Source organism: Paralichthys olivaceus, chromosome 6 (genome assembly GCF_024713975.1).
Source record: "Paralichthys olivaceus isolate ysfri-2021 chromosome 6, ASM2471397v2, whole genome shotgun sequence".
In the NCBI taxonomy this organism is placed as follows: domain Eukaryota; kingdom Metazoa; phylum Chordata; class Actinopteri; order Pleuronectiformes; family Paralichthyidae; genus Paralichthys; species Paralichthys olivaceus.
This window is the reverse complement of record NC_091098.1, coordinates 3,681,057-3,697,143: the sequence shown is the minus strand read 5'-3', so window position 1 is coordinate 3,697,143 and position 16,087 is coordinate 3,681,057. Positions and strand designations below refer to the sequence as shown.

The 16,087-nt window shown below is 38.7% G+C and overlaps 1 protein-coding gene across 5 annotated transcripts; it reads left to right on the top strand.

Annotated features, from left to right (window-relative positions):
* The first annotated feature begins 5,452 nt into the window (after nucleotides 1-5,452).
* LOC138410495 (tumor necrosis factor receptor superfamily member 14-like) lies at nucleotides 5,453-16,047 on the top strand. 5 transcript variants are annotated; one of them, XM_069526818.1, is made up of 10 exons: nucleotides 6,368-6,698; nucleotides 10,569-10,704; nucleotides 12,084-12,177; nucleotides 12,371-12,496; nucleotides 12,845-13,000; nucleotides 14,135-14,222; nucleotides 14,329-14,501; nucleotides 14,609-14,630; nucleotides 14,752-14,812; nucleotides 15,435-16,047. In XM_069526818.1, exons 2-9 carry the CDS (start codon nucleotides 10,663-10,665, stop codon nucleotides 14,777-14,779), a joined length of 729 nt encoding a protein of 242 aa, XP_069382919.1. In that variant the 5' UTR covers nucleotides 6,368-6,698; nucleotides 10,569-10,662; the 3' UTR covers nucleotides 14,780-14,812; nucleotides 15,435-16,047. The 5 variants fall into 5 exon arrangements, 4 of the variants coding, with proteins under 4 accessions (XP_069382920.1, XP_069382919.1, XP_069382918.1 ...); XM_069526817.1 differs by having other exon boundaries at nucleotides 15,315-16,047; XR_011243212.1 differs by lacking the exon at nucleotides 10,569-10,704 and adding an exon at nucleotides 5,453-5,885 and having other exon boundaries at nucleotides 6,618-6,698; nucleotides 14,609-14,812; nucleotides 15,315-16,047.
* Nucleotides 16,048-16,087: the final 40 nt, after the last annotated feature.

The following is a 16,087-nucleotide window of genomic DNA, read 5'->3' as shown; positions in this document are numbered from 1 at the left end:
AGTTGTCCATTACAGTTGGAGATTTCAAGCTATGCATAACAGAACATGACAGTTACCAGTATGTTCATTAAATGGGATAAAACAATAAACCTTGTAAAACACTTATTATGCATCTTGACACTGCAAGTATTAGCAGGACAAGAACATGAATTCCACAAATATAATCTGTAACCAGTGATACTGAAATACAAACAGAGAAATATGAAAGATTCATATTATGAGTTTTTTCTACTTGTTTAAATGGTGGAACATCTAGCTGGTCAGACTTGATGGTCCTGGTAAAAACAAAGTGCCTTTTTCAGACAAATCTCTTTAAATCTATTATTTAACAACACAATGGCGAGATACATCGTCCTTTAAACACTGTCATCATTAGAACTATGGTTTCTGAGGTATTGTGTGTGAAGCACCGACAGTGAGAGCCATGTCATTTGCTTGCATGGAAGACCAAGAAGTGACATGCATGGAGTAAACACATCCAATAACTCATCCGTATTTCTAACACAGTGAAATGAAGCGGAGGATTAGGGTCTGCTCAGATACTGACTGTTTTATACACAGTAACCTCAAAAGGCTTAAGTGATTAAATCCTACAATTGTATACCTGCCCTGGGACAAGTGAGCATGTACATACAAAGTAAGCAGATCCACATTTTTGAAGTGAAACAATGCAAGAATATGATCACATGTACAAAATTAAAGACAAAAATGGACAAATAACCATGGTTGCATTGATGTGAAGTGCCTGAGGAGAGAGCTCTCACTGACCTATGAAATTCCACTCAAAGTCTACAAGGTTGATGTGACACATTTCTCTTGGAGACGATTCCCTCAGCTTTTGTTCCTCATTCTGGGTTGATTCAAAAGAAGCATCTACAAAACACAGAAGAACACAAGAGATGAGAGGTTGAACAGATATGAAGTCTATAATATATGATGTCTATAATAAAGTGTTTATGAAGTAAAGGCTAAAAATAATAATAATGAAACATTTTGAAAAAAGAGAAAATAACAGATAGACAGCACAAGCCTCACCTTGTATAGACAGCGTCCCAGTTAAACATGTTCAGTCTGTAAACAGAGCAGCAAGCCCTGTCACAACAGGTGAGAGGATGTCCCAGCAGACGATCCTCAAGGCTGATCCTCCAGTGTCCAACTGTCAAAGGCTCTTTCCCCGTGAAACAGGAATCAAGAGTCATCTCAAAAAGTATCTTGACTTTACCAAATATATCTAAGAGGAAGAAGTGTATGCTTTATTAATTATTAATACAGATAACCTTTATTAACTTACAACAAAACCCATCTGATATGCAATAGAAGATGTTCTGAATACATATCGAGCAATATTAGACGAGGAGTCAAAAGTAGGTTGAGTGTCCTTTCGCCACCACTGTGGAAGACAGCTGTAGCGCAGACAAAAAACTGTGGTTAGGATATTAGCTCTATTAGATGAGGATTAAGATGGCAACAAGTCATTGCAGTATAAATGAAAAGAGAAAAGAAACAAACTAGACTGCTACCAGATTACTTCCTGTCTTTAAAACATCCTGTAATAAAGAGACGCAGAGACCTGCAGTGGAGAATCCTACATGGAATCGTAGCAGTGAACTCTGTTATCTCGGTCATCAACTCTGCTGTAGAAGACAAATGTCCGTTCTGCAGCCAGAGAGAAACTGTGTTTCACTGTTTTTTAGAGTGTTCTCATCTCTCCACTCTGTTTAGTTCACTGGACACCATTTTTAACAGATGCGAGGAGTTTTTCAAGAAGACAGTTTTTATCTGTGGTTTTAATTAAACTCGCCAGAGAAAACACAAGTGCCAGCTCTTAAACTTTGTTGTAGCTCAGGCAAAGATGGCGGTGTATGTGAGCCGTAAAAGAGAAATAGAAGAAGAACTGAACGTTGATGTGATTTACTTGTTTGCAAAAATGGTAAAAGCCAGACTTTTAATTGATTTTAGTTTTTTCAGAGCCACCCATGACCTGGAGAGTTTCAGGCTGATGTGGGGACACAGAGAGGTTCTCTGCTCCGTCATAGACCAACAGCTGGTCTACGGAGATATAATAAATTGATAATTTCTCTGAGAAAAAAAACTGTATAAATGTAATTTATTAAATTTTTTTATACAGTGTAAATAGTGACAAATAAAGGATGGTTTAAAAAATAAAAAATAAATCTCTCTCTCAGCTGACGTCTCTGACTCGCTATTGTTTACACACTGTGATCCGACGTGTGTATAAACTCAGTTTGAGTAAAACAATCATATCTTCATCCCAATATTACACAACGTTATCACACATCACACATTTTCCTAATATCGTGCAGCCCTAATCGTCTGTAGTTTGGGACACTTGTATTATAGAATAGAACTGAATGCTTTTATTATCATCACACAGCTGAAATTAGGGGCAACTCCTCAGTGGCAGGCCCTACATGAAATACTAATAAAACCATCAGCAACAATCATCAACGCAACTCTACACACAAAGTTTAAAATATATATATATTATAAAAATATGCGTTAGCAGGAGACACATGTCTTCTCCGTTTACACACTGAAACAGCTGAGAGCTGTACTGAGGAGAGCAAGAGAAGAGGGGGAGATCCTGGAGCTGCAGCAGTGAGGAGGAGGAGAGACTGAACCACTGGGAGCAGAATGAAGCTACAGGTTTGTGTTTTTCTTATATTACTACATGGTCTGCTTGATACCAACAAGAACAACACAACACAAAGTGTTTTCATACCACATATCTGTGTTCACATCTTACTGAGTAATGTTACTGTAACATTAGCGGTGCAGTGCACGTCAGTCACTGACTGTAAACCTACAGCCCCTAATAACTGGCATTATCATATAACCAACATAATATAGAGCTCATAATAAAGCCTTCTCTGAGTTTCTCCTTTGTTTATGTTTTCAGACACTTATAGAAGAGATGAGTGTGGAGCAGCACAGGAGCTGACAGCTGCAGACATGGTGACCCACCTTCTGCTGGAGTGTCATGGTGTTCTTATGAACGGTAGGGACACACCTTTCAGACAGTCAGAGGAAATGCTGTGGTCAGGGTCCTGAAAGCTGTGAGTCTACCACCGTACTTCTCCCAGTACTGCCTAGAAGTTTTTTACATATTCACAGGCAGTACCAGGAGGATGTTACGGTGTTAGACCACATTAGAGAGCGTGGGGATGACAACACTGTTACCTCAGCATATCAACATTTGATTTATTGTCAACATGGCTCTTTAGGCCAGGGAACCCATCTTGTCATCCCCAGCTGCTGTATTTGTCCCTCTGAAGGCTTCATACAGTACCACAAGTATTCACACACCTGCAATTTGATTGTAATGGATATATTCACATTTCCCATTATAAATATTTGTTCAAATATAACAAGTTAACACTGTTATGAAAAGTGTAATAATAAAAGGGACATTAAACAGATTTATTTTGAATATATATGTTATATACATAAAGTGATTTTTTATACAGGTTGGTGTTCCTGAAAGGCATCATGATTCAGCTTTGCTTTTCAAGGATGAATGGTGACCTCCCGTCTGGATCAGTCCTGTTGAAAACAGTTACAATACTTATTAATATAATATTTAACATTTAGATCTAGTTTTACAAAAGCTATGCTAATATGGGTATGACTTACAAGATTTGTATTCCACAAGAATGATGTCAAAACTAATAAAGAGTGTATGCGTATTAATAAAAATGCATTTTTTAATTAAATAAATATTTGTATAGTCTTCTGAAGCTGAAATCCCAGTTTTCAACCATTCAATATCTGATATACATGTAAACAACTTTGACTGTGCATGTGAGTGATCAATTTCAGATGCAAGCTGTGAAAACAAACAAATAAAATAATACTAAAGCATTTCAAACTTTGTTTTAATAGATATGGTAAAATGGCAGTCAGAGAATCAATATTAAAATCGGTCTATGCATTGGCTGTGTTCCAGTGCAAACTCCATTGCTACATACAGCCTGATCTGAAAAAGGGTTTTCTTTCATTGGAGTTGATGAACACCTAGAAAATCTTTTGGCTCTGTAATGTGTATGTGACTTGTACGTTTGAATTCTACAATCAAATATTTTTGAAGTGCTGTTACTACAAAATGCTGTGTGTTATTTAATCTGCTACTTGGAGTTTGTTAGTAATTATGAATCTTCACTTTGATAAGTCATTTTTATCATTCACGCCAAGTGACATTAACTCACCTTCTGTATTGACTGCACAACCCGACACAATGAAATGTTTGTGATGGAAGTGACACTTGAAACCACCTCCTGCTCAGCCAGTGCCTCAGTAGACAGTTTGTTCTTCTTTCACACAATAGGAGAGACACTACCAGAGCAGCAGCACCTGACCCAGGACATCTCCTGGAGGATTGTATCACTCATTTGATAAGACAGTTTATGGATGTGGAGCCACTGGGGTAGGTTTATGCTTTACTTTGTACAGTCTTGTTAGCTCATCTGCTAAAGTCAGTGTGACTAGGCCACAGAATACTTTGCAAGCATTGTGTGCTGCTTTTCAAGACACATACCCAGGCATGTGCACAGACATCTTTGGAAGCAGGTGCTCAAGCCATAAAAAAGGGCAGCCATCGCCAAAATGATTCATAAAATTAAGAAAAAACACAGTCGGATATATTAAACTTATGTTTTAAATTTTTTTAATAAATAAATAACAGGCAAAAAAATAATTCTCAGTTAAAACTTATCAAAACTCTGCTCTGAATAAATGAAATAAAAATAAAGCATCCAACATATTCTATAAAATACATCTATTTAAGGAGGAGGTGAGGGGAGCAGGATCGTTCAGCTACTTCACAGGAGCATCCTCCTTGGTGCCATCTCTTGGAAGATTCTTATGACCTCTGGTTTATTTGTATGTCTTGCTCAATGGCAGGAGGAGAAGGTCAGAGAGTCTTTCTTCCCCACAGAGACTCCTGAGTCTGTTCTTGATGATCTACACTGTGAGATCTATTAACCTGGTCAGTATCTCTCTGTTTGTCTGCCTCTCTCGCTCTCTGGCTTCCACTCCCTTTACATCTGATCATCATCAACATCAGATGAAGTCTGGAGAGCCTTTTGGTAATTGGTCCACCTCACCATGCTTGTCATGTGGACCTCTGTGACAGAGTGCTGCTTGATTTTTTCAAGAGCACTATTCCACTTTCTGATCCCTTTTCTCCACTCCTTTCTGCTTTTATATCTTCAGGTAGAAAAAGCAGACAACTGACACAATGCATTGAATCAGCACATTTCCATGGAAATGCAAAAAGCAGCACATCACAATGTGGTTGAAACCACATTGTGATGTGCTGCTTTTTGCGGGCGAGGAGGAGGAGGAGGAGGAGGGAGGAGCAGAATTCTCAGAAGAACTCAAATAAATGCCATCAGTGGCAAAACACTGTTGGGCTCCAGCAGAAAGGGCACTTTTCTCATCCAGGGCAAAGGGGCAGGTGCTTGAGCACCACTAGGGGTCTATCTGTGCACATGCCTGGTAAGATGAATGTTATGATGCAGAAAATAAGAACATCTTGTATCTTTCAATTAAATTGTTTAACACATTTTTATGTTCATGTAAAAGTGATTTTAATTTAAAACAGCGCTCGCTCCGTGTGGATCTCGCCGGGCATCGCGCACTCTGCACCAGTGGAGCCCCTGCACTCCGCCTGACTCTCTGGCCAGAGCGACATGGAAAGAGGAAGACGCAAGGAAAGAGAGAGAGAGAGAGTGAAAGAGAGAGAGAGAGAGAGAGAGAGAGAGAGAGAGAGAAGCCTGAGAGACACGGTGAACTTGACGAGGTATCTGGAACTGGGATCTCTGGAACTCTGGAAAACTCATTTAATATCATCAAATACTTTGCGGGTGAGTGGAGAGGAGCGCTCGCTCCGTGTGGATCTCGCCGGGCATCGCGCACCGTGGCTCGGCCTATGGAGCTTTTTTTCCTTCTTACCGGCGGAGCAGTTGAGATAGACATGTGCTATTTTATTGCGGGCATTGAGTTTGACATGTCTGGGTTAAAGTTCATTGTCCATGAGGCAGCCATGAGATGATCTGTTAGTATGAGCATTCCAGAAAATTCTTATCCCCAGAATGATTCTGTAATACCTCTGGTGAAGGAAGGAGAGAGCCCGAGTCGTTGCCTCAGTGTTTTATTCACCCACAATATGAGTCCCTGAACACGAGCTGCTGTCACAGCCACAACTCACACTGATACTTCCTCATCACACTCTCCTTCTAACCACAGACTGTATATAAAGAGGTTATAACTCTGTCTCTCCTACCCCTTAGCTCCACCCACTGCCGAACCTGCAGCCAATCATAGACAGTCCCTGCGCACGCGCACAGACTGTAACTACAGCTAAAGACCAGAGCCATGTGTTCAGGAGGATGATTCATACTGAAGTTTGCTCGGAGCTCGTTTTCTACCTGACCACACTGGGAAAGAGACTTTTGTGTTTTAACAACGTTTCTCTTGTGAATTATTGATCCGAAGTTCGAATCTGTGAATGTGTTTCCAACTTCCCTCAGCGGCTGTGTGGCGTCGAGAGATCTTTTTCCATGAAGTGAATATGTTTCATCATTTTTCTGATCCAGCTCCGAGGACACTCCCTTTGAACCCGAGAGCTCACTGCCTGTAGACGGAACATGGAAGTTTGTCTGATCGTGTTAACGACGGTAAGCTGAGTGAATTTCTATAGAACCTCTGAATGTTGCATATTACAGAGCAGGAGTGAACCAGTAGATTGTTGTGATGTCGCTGATAAATCGACACCGTGAGTTTGTGGAGATGAAACAATAAGTTGTTCGCTGTGTACTGGTGTTATCAACAAAGTGTCACTGTCAGAGAACTACTGCAAACATGGTCTGAGTCTGAGTTGTGTAATTCAGGTATGATGAGGTCATGAGGAAGTGTGGAATCTGAATCATCTGAAAAACTAAAATCACATCAGGATTTAGGTGAAAACTCGCTCCTCCACTCTGCAATAATCCTGTGATCAGTTATCATGTCAGAAAAACCACCATCTGCTCACATATGATACCAACTCTTAGCTGTGTGACCGTGGTGTGTTGTGTATTTGTCCAGAGCTCAGTTTCAGTATCTTGAAACAGTCAAAGAAACATAGAGGTCACTTCTTATTTCAAATCAACAGGATCTCACTGAACTGTACACTGTAACAAATTGCTGTATATTTACGGTGGATTACAACAGTATCCTACTGTATTTTATAATAATTGTAAAATACTGTTAACTATTCATCCCTCACATGTAAATTAACAGTTAAATCAGTAATTTAACAATACCAGTAGATAACTGTAATTTAACAGCATAAAACAGTATTTGTAATGAATTGCTGTAAATTTACGGTGGATTACAACAGTATCTTACTGTATTTTAAAATAACTGTAAAATACTGTTAAATATTCATGCTAACATGTAAATTAACAGTTAATGCTCAGTTAAATGACAGTTACAGTTGAACTAGAGTTACAATTACAGTTAAACTTTAATTTAACAGCATAAAACAGTATTTTCTGTCAAGCAGTGGAAACACCCCTTCTTAAGTCCAGTCATTATCCATCAGCATCTTACTGATGATTGCAGTCCTATGTTTCTATTTTCATGATAGCACTTCTTTACTGATCAAACTCCTCAAACTCCTCATTTTTGAGTGACAATATACTAACTGGCTATTCCCGAACTCGACTTTGGAGAGCACAGCTCCGTCATATCATTCGAGAAGTCCATGTGGAGTTCATCAGAGCAGGTAAAGTAAAGTTATGCTTATCTCCTGAAATTGGTAGTGTCCAGTGTTGCTTTGTCTGCATGATTATTGAACTGTTGACATTTCAGATGTTTTATTAGGTCTGTTTCATTAGTTCAGGTTGCCTGGCTAAGTGTAAGCTAGCTCTGTAGCTAGCTTGAGCTCAATTAGCTGTAGGTGTTGCTGACCTTCATAAAGTTTTTTTTTAATCGTAAAATGCATGTCATTAAGATCTCAGAGATTGTTACATTATTAGTTAATCACGAATTTTGTGAAGATATAACTAACTTGTGTTAACTTGTGGTTTATAGAGCTGACTGTGCAAACACAAACAGGAAGGAAACGAGGATTTTCTGAAGGGGGTGAGTGACGACCTAAAGTGCATAGCCAAATGCAGAAGTAAGGTGTGTCTGTTCCTGCCAGGAGCAACATTCAAAACATCACACACGTTTTATTATGTACTCCATTGTAGTAATGTCTGTCTTTCTCAGTGAAATTGAAGAAGGAAAAAAATCAGCTTCCTTAACTTTGCTTAATCATTTCATCATATAGGCAAGTCTGCACATTTAAACTGCATGATATTGTCATATTAGCCAAGTATTGCTGTGTTATGCGAACATACAGTAGCCTACTTTGTTTTTCTTAAGTGCCAGAAGTTATTCTTTTATCACACTAAAGCTGAAAATACATTTTTTTTGTCAAAGACAGACATTTAACTAAAGCAATATAGCAATATATATATATATATATATATATATATGACAAAGATGTCGGATGTCTGATATCTTGCCTCTCTCTCTCTATCTCTAGTTAGTTTAGGGAGGTAACCCTCTCTAAACTAACTACCCTCTCTCTTTTCTGTCTCTTGCTTTTCTCTTCTTTGAACTTTTCGTCCTGTCTTTAACCATTTTCTGCAAGAAGTTGTGTTGCTAATTGTATTCATTTATTTTTTTACAGGCACTTGTCATTGGTGACTGAGGAGACTCTTTCTTTCCCCCCCTTTTCTCTCTCCACTCCCACTGTTATAGTTCACATGCAGAAGACTTGTTTTCAAGCTAGACTGTTCAGTTACACTGTTCTAGATGGTACTTTAATGCACTGTTACACTGTTCTAGATGGTACTTTAATGCACTGTTACACTGTTCTAGATGGTACTTTAATTCAGCGTCTGAGGTTATGCTCTTGAGTTCAGTAATTCTGTCACTAATGATTGAATTGGAGACAGTTTCTTCCAAATATGGTAATGCAATACCTTGTCATTATTCTCAATGTTACTAATCTTACAAAGTCTGCTGTACAAATGAGCACTTTGTAATAAACTACAGCAATGTTATGGAATGTATATTTTCTTGTGTTCTATACCAGGGTTCTCAAACTTATTACTTAAAGGTCTGCATCTGATTTTATTCAAGGTCAGAGGTTAGGAATGATTGGCAAAAACAACAAAATGTAATCACTTCATTTATGATTATGTCTCTTCATTGAGCCAGCATGCATAGAAACCCTATGTTAGATAGAAACTGAGGCAGACACAGCTCAGACAGTTTGGTAGAAGTTATTAAGTGAAATAAGTTATTAAGTGAAATAAAATATCAGCTGAATAAGATTAAAGTGAGAGCTCTATACTATCGGTTCTGGGAAACGGTGTTAAAGTTAATGCTCTGCTCTGTGAGTTCTGGTTCTTGAAAACAGAAAGAGTAAGCGCTCCTTGTACTGTCCACTCTTTGCTACTCTCCTCCTATGTATCCTCCGCTAGCTTAACTTGCTACTCTTCTTCATTTGAGCACAGACAGATGAACAGTGATGAATGCATGTTGTTGCTGAATGTGTTTCTGATCCGCTCTAAGCACTAGAAGGCTAAACATTATTAAAATACAAGGAAAGTCAAGCTTTGTGTTTATTGTAGGACTTCTGGATGTTGACTGGCTGTCGGGATGAACGTGGTAGCCTAGGGCTGGGTATTTAAAAGGCCCTGCATACTTTGGTTTTAAATGGGTGAGGATTTATAATGTGCAAAAATAGCAGATTTTATAACACACTGGCATCTACTGTAAAATGACCATAACCCACAGTTCTCCTACTTTCATGTACTGTAATCCAAAATACGGTAATATACTGTTAGATAAATTACGGTAGATGTGCTGTAAAATAACAACAACACCCACCGTTATTCTACGGTCATATACTGTAATCCGAAATATGGTAATATACTGTTAAAATAAATAACAGTAGTTGCACTGTACAGTGAAATTCTTTACAGTGTAGGAAACGCCTTGTTATGAGCCCACTAATCGAAGTGCTGCCTGTTACTTGCGCTCCTGACACTCAACCACTTTATCTATACTTCTTTTTTAAATTTCCCTACGGGAATTAATTAAGTATTCCTGATTCTGAAATCAACAGGATCTCACTGAACTGTAGGAAACGTGGGCGTTGAAAGGGAACAGAACTAAGACCTGAACTTTGAGCAGAGCAATGGGCTGTAGAAGGTTTAATGATGAATGTTATCACTCACTGAAAGTGAAAGACACACAGACCTGATCAGACTAGCAGCAGGAATGTTGCCAGGTCACCTTCTGGCCTGTGTGGTGTGAACGGCTGAGTAGTGGCAGCTGACCATAAAATGAATTTATTATTTTTTTGGGTGGGGGGGGTAAACAAACTGAAGCCAGTCAACAAAAACAACACAACACACAATGTGCCAATCCTGTTGCCTTCTTTGAAAATGTCGCCTCATTGACTGTGGCAACTGCAGCTGAGTCTTCTTTGTCTTTGTCTCCAGATGTGTTTCTCCTTTTTGGATTAAAACCTCACCTCAACCCAGATCTCAGTGATGGTGACTTCAGCTCAAGAAAACTACCAACCTGCCGTTCAAGATGAATTTGAGAAGTAAACATTTGGAAGCTGCATCTTTGTTGGTAAAGTTGTCACACAATAAATAAATACATTAATAAATGAAGACATATTCTGCAAACAAATAAGAAATAAATAAATAAGAGTTTGTAATTAAACAGGACATAAATAATTAAATGTCTTGAATTTATTTCCTTATTTATTTATTTATGTATTTCCGTGTCGATATGCTAATGGCAGCACACACACACACACACACACACAAACACACACACGTGTACTCACACACATTTTCTCTCGCTCCTGGTATTTCACTTGATGCCTGATACGATGATGATTTTAAAAATAAATGTCACTCACGTTCATCATATGAAAAGTGATTTGTTCAGTTCATCGTTGATGAAAAATATGAACAGTGTTCATGCACAACACAGGCTGTTTGCCTTAAACCTGCTTAAGTAGCTAAGTTTTACATATTGTATTTTATCTACTAGTGGTTTATAAATGTCAGTTTTTATGAGGCATTGCAAATGAGGTTAGGTCATTAGCTAACCATGTAGAGAACCATGCACCCAAGGACTAGCTTCTGTTGCTCGTTTGCTAACTACACTACAGTGAAGATTCACGAGGAAAACATTGCTTCTGTCTGGATCGCTCAGTTGACCAATCCTGCTCCAGACTGAGGTTAGGACCTCCTACCTCATTTACATATGGCCAAAGAAATATGGAAATAAATCAATGTGGAAATAAATAAAAGTATTTTTCCTCCTCCATACTCCTCTTCACCTACAGTTCTGCTTCTTCTTTCCTCTCTCTGTCACTCATAAGCCGTTTTGTAGAAATGTCCTGTGGAGGAGCTCCAGAGAATTGGGGGCCGGACTTTCTCCACAGTTTTCCTTTCACACATGCACAACACAGCAGGAGATTCTCGCTCAGACAAGTTCACAACAGCAACAAACACATTTTACCTTCTGCAGAATTGATCAGCGTTAGCAGAATTCTGACAGGCTGCACTTTCAGTAATATTTCCTCAAAGTTGTAAATCAAAGAAACAGTAAATACAAAAATCTTAACTGGTGGAGCTCCACCTTAACAGATGCAGACTACTCAGCTATTAACTTGAGGAGGAGTATTTGGGCTGGATACTGTTAATTAACAATCTGACTCCAGAAACAATCAAGCCAGTGTTGAGTCTGTTTAAACAGATGAGCAGGTCTCTGGGGTTCTCATCCATTGTTTTTATAAAATAAACCCATATACATCCATCTTTCATTGAATGAACTTACAAAGATCTGAATACTAACTCAAATGTTGTCACAAATATATGACAAAAAACAGAAACTGGAAAGAAGAAACATTTGGTCATTTAAGTGTCCAGTCGTCTCCTCTCCTCTCTCTGTTCATGACAATGTTAACATGTTTAAACTTTTGCTCTGTCCTTCAGATACTTTTGATCAAAGTCTTCTGTGTGAATACTCTGACTTGTCATCTAACTGAGTATCAGATAGGGAGCAGATGCTGTTCTTTCTGTCCACCTGGTAAGATCCTGAACGAGAACAATAAGATGGAATGGGTTGTTTTATGTTTTGGCTTCTTTTGTTGTAAGTAATAAGAATGAAACTGCAGCGCATGTTACGATGACTCACATATAACGTGAGTTTAACTCTCGAGATGATTTGTCTTTGTTCAACAGAAACATTTCATGCAATTCAATTGTTTTCTTTTCAACAGGAAATCGTGTTAAAACAGACTGCACAGTGTTCAGGAACACTTCCTGTCTGCCCTGTGAGAAGGACACCTTCATGAATCTTCCCACTGGACGTACAATGTGTTTTTCCTGCACGACCTGTGGTCCAGGTAGATTTCTGTCTTTACATTTGCTGTAGGTTTAAAATCAGTAAGTCCAACAGTGTATGAGCTGAGACTGAGATGGAACTGAGCTTTTCTGATGGTTTTTACATCGTCACTGTGATTGTCTGAGTTTCACAAACCACAAGTCACAAGATGTGCACATCATCTCCTTTGCTCTGTAGTTTCTATCAGTGAGACTTGCATTAATGGTAGAAGTGAAAGTTCTTACAAAAGTCAGTTGTTCACTCCATATCTCCTTGTTCCTGCCACCAGCAGATCAGTCCACTGTGTTGTTTATACAGCAGTTTGTATCTTCATATGTTCCCTCCATATGTAACCTCTATGTGTCCACAGATTCTGGTCTGAAGATAAACACTTCATGCACAGCAACAACAGATTCACTTTGTGAACCTCTGGAAGGATTCTACTGTGTAAACAGCACAAGGAACAACTGTGCAGCAGCAAAGAAACACACACAATGTAAACCAGGGCAGTTCATCAAACATAGAGGTGCGTTTTCCAATTCTGACTTTAAGATTGAAGTTTTCTCAGCTGTAAAAAAAGAACACAGAGCAGGTTATTTCAGTCATCCAGTCAATTGTGAAGCATTTGGATGATATGTGGCAAATTGTTCATTTCATGCTTCACACATGACATCTGTATTATGAATGATCAAACGTTCAGTCAGAATCACTGCCAGATCATTTTGATGATTTCATGATTTTAATTTCACCACATTGGACTGAGAGAGTCTGATTATCTGATCTCCGTCATGGCAACAGAAGTCAGAGAATCACTTCCTGTTTAGCAATTTGTTTTCAAAGTAAAACATTTGTTGCTGCAATGCCCTATAGTGAATAGATCTTTTATTTTGAAAAGTTGTGTATATATATATATATATATGGTTTGTCTGAGGTTTATAAACCACACACTTAGACTGTTTATAAAAAGTTCTGCACACAAACAATAAAAAGTGACAGTATATTGTAGAACAGTTTGAAGAGGACTCACTAACTAAAAACAAAACTAATCAAAATCCAATCTTCCTGTGCAACTGTGATAATAATCATAATCATAAGAGAAATAATAATAATAATGTGGCTGAGTGGCAGCCTGTCACATTCTACAAGAAGTGGACAGTTGTGATAAACAGCCTAATATATTCAGTGTTTTTTCAAAGTTGTATTCTTATTTTTATTCTGACTACATTGTGTCCATGCACTGCTGCTTTCACTGTGCTGCTGCGTCGACTGAACTTCCTCCATGGAGGATCATTAAAGGTGCATCTCATCTGACCTTGTCTTTTCTTTATGCAACACAAAAAATATAAAAACAAATAATGAATATAGTCATAAAAGACTGTTGCAGTGACCCAGGTGTGATGAGAGAAACTAATGTCAAATAGTTTCTGTATCTTTGAAATTCTGTCAATGTTCCTTAGTTAATAGAAATATGTTTGTAAGTTTAGTGACATGCTGCTCTACATTTCATCACATCTCACATCAAAAGGAGGGAATTTGAACAAGGAAATGTTTGCTGATCAAAAACCTCAATAATCAGACAGGTCTCATGTCAAATACCACTTTGCTCTATAATCCTAATATGACGTGTACAATAGTAACTGTATAGTTTGTGTTTGTACAGGAACAGCCCTCACAGACTCTGAATGCTCTGACTGCAGCGATGGAACATTTTCTGATGGGACCCGTACATCTTGTCAAGCACACACACAGTAAGTGAAGAGTCACACCACACGTGGACGTGCCTGGTTTCTTACACCTGCAGTGAATCTGTGGTGTCTCTCACGGTCCTGTGAACATGTCCCCCTGTCGTTCCAGATGTGAATCACCAATCCTTCAGCTGAAGCGACCAGGAACAACTTCAACTGATGCTGAATGTGAAAATACCAGTTTAAATGTCACAGTGGGAATCATCGCTGCAGTGGTTTTGGTTTTTTTTGTTTTATCTGCCATCGCCTTAGTTTGCTGGAAGAGGAAAACACGTCATTCAGGTACGATGTGTGTGTGATCAAAGAAAATGTTCTCATGGATGATAAGAATCCATCAAGTCATGATGTCATCGAGTAAGAGGTTCTTCATCTGTTTCTTTCTGTAACAGGAAAAAAAGAAATTCCACAGAGGTACGTTTGTTCTCTCTTTTTCACAGTGTATGTTCTGACTCTGTGTATATGTTCAGTGCTTGATGACAATACTTGCTTGATGAAGGTAATTTGATTATTTTATTTAATATTTCACTAAAAGGGAAACACAGCTGGAGGAGAAGCTGTGAATATGATGGAGAGAACATAATGAACAGCAGCAGGTGAGACAGCAGCGTGCTCTACATTGAAATATTCATTAATTGAGGACTGTATAGACACTTTCAGACATGACCTCTGGAGGACGTCTCCAGAATTGGGTCCAGACTCTCTCCAGCTTGGTCTTTAACACATGAACAACGCAGCAAGAGATTCTTTTATAGAACTCGTTCACATCAACACAAATCTCTGGAGCGTTCAGGTGAGGGGTGGCCCAATAGTCAGAGGCAGGATGTAACATAATAACTGCTGCAGAGATTTTCTCTTTGTATTTGTATTTTTGCGTCTGTAGCATGTTTGAAGCATCATCAGCACACCTATCCTGCTGTATCGACACATTAGGTAGAGTTTTAGGGAAACATCCAGCCCCTCTGGAGAATGTCAGGAGATTGTCTGGAGTCCAGTGCATCTCTGAAAGTGGCCTAAGATTGATCTGACTTTACTCTGTGAAGTCTGTACACATGTACAAGAGGTTTCCATTTTAATTCAACATATTTCTTTCCTCAGCAAAAGAGATGAACCTGCAGTGAATGTGCTCTAGAATCCAGGTATATCCCTCTGGGTTCTGGTACATTGTTTTTGCAGGGTACAGAAAAAAACACTGCTCTGTTTCACATCACTTCACAGATGTCACTGCACCCAAACTACAGTGAGCTGGGAATATGAAACTTGGAGCATGTTATTTAAAACTGCCTGAATCTCCTGCTGACATTGAATGAGCTGCACGTGCCTCAACACTCAGACTTCATGATCCTCTGTGGAGAGATAACTCACAGCGGAAACTGGAATATCATTTCTAAGTGCTGGCACAGTGGCATGATGGGACAAATGGCCACCCTCAGTGTATGAACTGAGATTATTCTCTTCATCTTTTATTGTGTTTTATTTTCTTCACAACAGACACTTGTATCTTGGAAGGACAAGCATTAAATAGCATATTTACCATGTAAGCGGTTATATTCAAATTATGGTTATAATGTTTACTGTCAGTTGCAGCAGTTAGGGAACAGTATTTTTGTGTATTCTTGTGTTTTATGTTCAAAAAGTTATTCTAACACGAGCAGCATTAAGAGCAGGAGTAGTTACCAGATGGTTCCAGCAGAGGGAGCACAGAGTTTTTAAATAACATTAAGAGACACCTCTCTGATCTGAGAACAGTTTATGTCCATGTATCGTTCACTCAAATACTCCCTTTGTCAGGGCTTTTACACATATGACAATAAAACCCTTGAAACTTGAACTGCATTCGTTTTAATGATTCAAAAACACTGTTCAGTGTT